The 5,639-nt window shown below is 37.4% G+C and overlaps 1 protein-coding gene across 2 annotated transcripts; it reads left to right on the top strand.

The window, feature by feature from the left end:
- The first annotated feature begins 306 nt into the window (after positions 1-306).
- On the top strand, positions 307-4,271 carry LOC110886972. Of its 2 annotated transcripts, XM_022134862.2 has the most exons (6): positions 307-569; positions 713-831; positions 2,400-2,482; positions 2,605-2,726; positions 3,460-3,624; positions 3,846-4,271. In XM_022134862.2, exons 1-6 carry the CDS (start codon positions 368-370, stop codon positions 4,124-4,126), a joined length of 972 nt encoding a protein of 323 aa, XP_021990554.1. In that variant the 5' UTR covers positions 307-367; the 3' UTR covers positions 4,127-4,271. The 2 variants fall into 2 exon arrangements, with proteins under 2 accessions (XP_021990554.1, XP_021990555.1); XM_022134863.2 differs by lacking the exon at positions 3,460-3,624 and having other exon boundaries at positions 308-569; positions 3,846-4,201.
- Positions 4,272-5,639: the final 1,368 nt, after the last annotated feature.

Genomic DNA, 5,639 nt, shown 5'->3' with positions numbered 1-5,639 from the left:
CATGAATTTCCATGTGTAACATGGTTTACGAGATACACCACCTCCTTCCCAAACCATGGTGGTTCGCATGGTTTAATTCACGGCAACTACGACTCTCTTTCAATTAGTTAGGGGATTTTGATCGAGGGAGTGAGGTGTAAGGTGGTGGATGAGAGTGGGGTATATGAAACTGACGTAGAAGGTGATAGTAATCATTTTGAGTCATGGCTATAGCATATAGAGGTGGTTATATTGTTACAGTCATCAAGATTCAATATTAAAAAATCGTTAATATATCTTGTTCTCTTGATTTATTGAGATCTACCCATGTACCATAAATAAGTAAAAAAACATTAAGATTCTCCTACGGTAGCAAAAAGTGGGGACTATGATTCACATGGTTGATTTAACATCCTCCAACTTGATAACCGCTACCAGAACTCCTTCTTTATCGGATTCTAGATTCAAACAAAGATTACTACTCATCAACAAACACTCCCACAATCTCACTCTCAACACTACCACTAGACCAATTCACCTGAAGATGGCCGCCGGTGACTCCACCACCGCAAACCTCGATCAAAACCCAGGTCAGTTTTGTTTTTCAGGCGATCTTTCTGTATACCCACTTCAATCTTACTCTAAATTCACTTGCTTTTGGGTTAATCTCTGAATTTATGATTAACCCCCTTTGACATTACAAGATTTGAATATTTGCATTCAATTGTTTCAGGGATTGAACAGAAGAGAATAGTTATACAAAATAATCATGGTGAGAAACTTGTGGGGTTGTTACACGATACAGGGTCCAAAGATATTGTAGTCTTGTGCCATGGATTCCAATGCACAAAGGTACATCTTCTTTTTTCAATTATCTTCCAAGTTTTATAAATATTTTAGGTATATATATAAGATGATGAATGTTATAACTAAAAGGAGCACAGTGTCACGGGGTTACTTTTCGAGCCCCGTGTGGCGTCCCCGGGGACAAGCCAATCCATCCCGCTTCTTTGTGTGGGTTACTGGTTTCGTCCTGCCTTGGACTCATCAGGAGAGCGGCGCCAGCTCTCGACCAGTGGTGCGTTCGTCGTTTGCACGACTAGGCACGTACACCTCTTCATTGACACTGACTCCGTCCCCCGATAAAGTCCAGGGCTAGCCAGTAACCCAAGCGTTCAAGCACAGCCCATAGCATTGCGATCTTCAAACATTTGGCCCGTGACAATAGGCAAAAAAAAAACAGCAAACTTTGGATTCAAATGACAATAAACAGCTAGAAAACAGCTCCTACAACAACAAATTAGTGTCTTATATTCAATTTAAGGTGTAGAAATAAAACTTTAGTCTTTTGTTATTAGACAAACTTTAATGTTCTGCCCGTGAAGCCGGGCAGGCCGACGTGGAGGGCAGTCAGTGGCGCCCATGCTCCCCTCGCGATGTGGATGGATTTATAGTATATCCCTTGAAAAGCCTTGTGTAACCCGTTACCACATGTGTGTTACGTGCCCAAGATTAGGTAATAAAAACCTTTGATAAAATGACATCAAAACAATATAGTTTTAAATTTTTAATAAATATTCATAACTGCTTTTTATAATTTCACTCCGCCCTATTGCATCTCCAAGCTTAATCTCTGGTTAAGATTTCTTCTGGTCTGGAGTAAGACCTATACATGCTAACTAAGGGGCTGTTTGGCAACTTCTGAATGATTAAGTGCTGAACCAGTAAGTGCCGAAGTAGTAAGAGGTCTGAACCATTAAGAGTCAGTATAATGCTTAACCGTTCAGAGGCAAATGTCTGACCAATTCAGATTAGAGGTCTTAACCATTCAGACTCGGTATAATGCTTAACCATTCAGAGGCAAATGTCTGAAGTCTGAACCATTCAGACATCTATTCGCGAAACAAACAGTCTGAACCATTAAGCGTTCAACCAGTAAGAGGTCTAAACCATTAAGAGCTAAACAAACAGCCCCTAATTTGTAGAAATTCGTTGCTCGGGTTAGTGGGAATTTATTGTTATTTTGTTAGAAGTATTTGCATTGGTTGATGGGTGTGTATGTGTTGTGCACACGCGTGTGTTGATGAAATGACTCAAATGCAAAGTTCGCAAGATGGGCGGTTGGGTAGTGAGTAATTTTTAGTATCGATCAGAAACAGATCGTGTCAAGTTGACCCAAAACATTAAACACCTTCTTGTGCATGTTATTGTAACGTAACAAAAGCTATATGATCAGTCTTAATACATTTTTTTGAATAAATTGATTAAGGAGGTTAATGCATTAAAAATACACTTTTTGTAACTTTCGACTTGTTTTACCTCGTTCAACCGATTTGGCCGTTATGGAGCCCAAATCCACCTGTTCATAGTCAAATTGGTCAAAATTGCCACTTCTAATTCTAAGCGTGTTCTTTCCTCAGGAGTACAATATGATGGTGGAACTTGCTTTTGGTTTAGAAAAACATGGGATTAGTGCATTTCGCTTTGATTTTTCAGGAAATGGGTAAGTCACAATGTACATGGTGCACTTTGACTTTTGAAGTCAAATAGACTTGTACAAAGTCAAAACTTAATGTTATTTGAAGCCGTAAGTCAAATTGTATTCTAGCAACTGTTGCATTTCAGGGAAAGTGAAGGCATATTTGAATTTGGTAATTACCGTAAGGAGGTTGATGACTTGCAAGCAGTAATCCAACATTTCGCTGCAGAAAATCGTGTCGTAAGTGCAATTCTTGGACATAGTAAAGGTATGTTATTTTAGCTAATTTTACTTCTTGAGGCCAAACATGCATATTTGAAACGAAACGAAACAAAAAAACCGAAAAAATCAAACGAAAAAAGCAACCAAAACGAAACAAAAAACCGAAAACTGAACCGAAACGAAACAAAAAACTGAAAAGATCGATACCGATCTGGAAAAACCGATCAAAACGAAACAAAAAACGAATCGAAACCGGCCAAAACGAAACAAAAAACTAAAAAAAATCGATACCGAACCGAAAAGGCTACCGTAACGAAACAAAAAATCTCAACCGAAACCGAAAATAACCGACCCAAACAAAACAAAAAAAAAACCGAACTGAAACCCGTCTCGTACTAAAATCCGTCCCGACTCGAAACCCGTCCCGTGCGAAAACTCATGTCGGCCCGAAACCCGTCCCGGCCGCCCGAAACTCAATCCAAACCGAACCCGTTCCGATCCGAAACTTGACCCGTTTCTTTAAGACACCAACCCACATTGACCCATTTCTTTGAAGTCGTCGACCCGTTTTGACCCGAAAATATATGAGATGGAATTTTAATTGACCCATTTTGACCCATTGAGTGAAAATATATGACCCAAACCAACCCATATAATTTAAAAAGTAACCCAAAATGACCCACTTGGAAGGCTTTGGGTCAAGATTGCCCCCTCTAGATAGAAGTCTACATAGTTTTTGGTTCCAGGGTTAATAAGGTTGACACAAATTATTGTTGCAGGTGGGAATGTGGTGGTTTTATATGCATCGTTACACCATGACATTCACACCGTCGTAAACGTGTCTGGTCGATATAAGATGGATAGGGGCATTGAGGAGCGTTTGGGAAAAGATTATCTGGAAAGAGTGAAAAAGGATGGTTTTATCGACATCAAATCCAAAAAAGGTTTAACGATTTTATGTAGATTGGGGCCATATGCCTATTTCAATCCATTTACTTGTGAATGGGTCAGTTCGGGTTATGTTTTATCTTTTAACGGGTCAAATGGGTCGAAAGTTCCTCAAAGTGGATTTTTTTATGCATAAAACTTCTTAAATTATTTTATTATGAAATCACGTAACGATGCATAAATCTGTAGAATTAAAATTATTTTTCTGCTTATTTAGGAGAATCATCGTTTCGTGTGACGAAGGAAAGTCTAATGGAACGCTTGAACACAAACATGCATGAAGCGGGACTTAAAGTTGACCAAGATTGCAAGGTGTTGACCGTTCATGGATCAGTTGATGAAGTCATTCCAGTTGAAGATGCTTCGGCGTTTGCCAAGACCATACCCAACCATGAGTTAAGAATCATTGAGGGGGCTAACCATGGTTACACTAACCACAGAGACGAATTAGTTTCGGTTGTTTTGAATTTCTTAAAGAACAATATGCATAGGGCATGATCCATGCTGTCTTCTTTGAAGTTGGAACAAAATAAAATTTAAAGCAGAATATTTGTATTAACTTGTGATTATAAATACTGGACTGTATTTGTGTAAAATATATGTGTGCACTTAATGAGAAAAATTAAATAATTAGTTAAGACTATTTGGACCATTGAAAAAAGCAAACTAAGTTGTTAGGGACTATTTTCGTAATTTTTAAACCTTATAGACAAAATCCATAATTTGGCCAAAATACAGGACTATCTGTGAAATTTACTCAACGATAAAATGTAAGGGGTGGTCAATCGGCAATTTTTGGATGGTGAGGTCTCCTAAAAGGTTTTTTAACTAATAACAAACGCACTCGTAACTCAAACTCAAAGATGATTTGAGACGTACAAACTTTAGAGTCAAAGACTCAAACTTAAGTTGGTCGAATAAAGTTCCGTCATTTAACCTTTCTTAAGAAGTGTATGAAAACATATAAGTTGTATATTAGCATCTTGGTATTGTGTTCATTTATACTGTTTGTCATTATTCTTTTTATGTAAGAAGTGTACGAAAACATATACAATCATTAAAACTAAAAATTGAGTCAGCTTATCGAGCTATGAGCTGGCTCAAGTTGAATACATGTATATGAACTCGGTTTCTCAGTACTAGTTGAAGTCGGCTTGACCGAGTTAACTCAGTTTAATAATAGGATTTTATGCTTAAGCATCATCTTAGAAAACTCTTATTTACAAGACACATTGGAACATACATGACACAACACAACATTTTTGTTGTTGAACTTGGAGCACACTTGCTAGAAAAATCACAAGCCTCTTAAGAAGCTAAGCCCAACATCAATTCACCAAATTAGCCCAATAAAAGGCCCATCTAATTCATACTCTTCTTCCATGATTTGGGCCATTTGGCATCTCATTTCTTCCTATGTAAAAAGAAAAAGCATGAGAATTGATTTTATAAAGGTTAATAAATGTAGTAAGTAGTGTACAAGAATCTGCAAGACTTTAATTTTGATCACATGATAAAGTTTTGTTGTGGGTTAGGTTTGGAAGGGAGCCAAGCAGCCCATGTGGGGAATGTTTCAGAGAACATGCTCTCTTTTAACCTTTTACACATCTCATCACAATAAATATCCATTCAATTTTCAAAAAAAAAAAAAAAAAAAAAAAAACAATTTTATCACTTCAAACTTTTTGAATAACCGCTTGTGCAGATAACATGTTTTTGTTCCTTTTGCCTTTAACACATTTGGCTTCCTAGCGTCAGAAGCTATTCAATTCCTGACCAAGGTCCAACGGTCATCCACAGCAATTGTCCAGCCTTAGGGGGCAGGGTTTTGTCTTTGGTAGATTAGGATTTGCAATTTATAAAGGGGTAGCGGCGCAACTTATTGTCCGTCTACCTTCTCTTCTGATATAACTTGACAAGTTATAGGAATGAGCAGAAAATTAATTTAAAAAAAAATCCTTCTTATAATAAATGATTTCAAAGCAAATAAGATAAAGTAAAAACATTAATT

The sequence above is a fragment of the Helianthus annuus genome, chromosome 10 (genome assembly GCF_002127325.2).
Source record: "Helianthus annuus cultivar XRQ/B chromosome 10, HanXRQr2.0-SUNRISE, whole genome shotgun sequence".
Taxonomy (NCBI): Eukaryota; Viridiplantae; Streptophyta; class Magnoliopsida; order Asterales; family Asteraceae; genus Helianthus; species Helianthus annuus.
The sequence above is the reverse complement of the archived record's forward strand: the minus strand, read 5'-3'. Positions and strand labels throughout refer to the sequence as shown.

Excerpts from the sequence above, each read along its gene's own strand:
- LOC110886972 (XM_022134862.2), top strand. The coding sequence starts at position 368 with ATGATTCACATGGTTGATTTAACATCCTCCAACTTGATAACCGCTACC. Across the intron at positions 832-2,399 it reads ATGGATTCCAATGCACAAAG|GAGTACAATATGATGGTGGA; the intron begins GTACATCTTCTT and ends TTCTTTCCTCAG. Across the intron at positions 2,727-3,459 it reads AATTCTTGGACATAGTAAAG|GTGGGAATGTGGTGGTTTTA; the intron begins GTATGTTATTTT and ends TTATTGTTGCAG.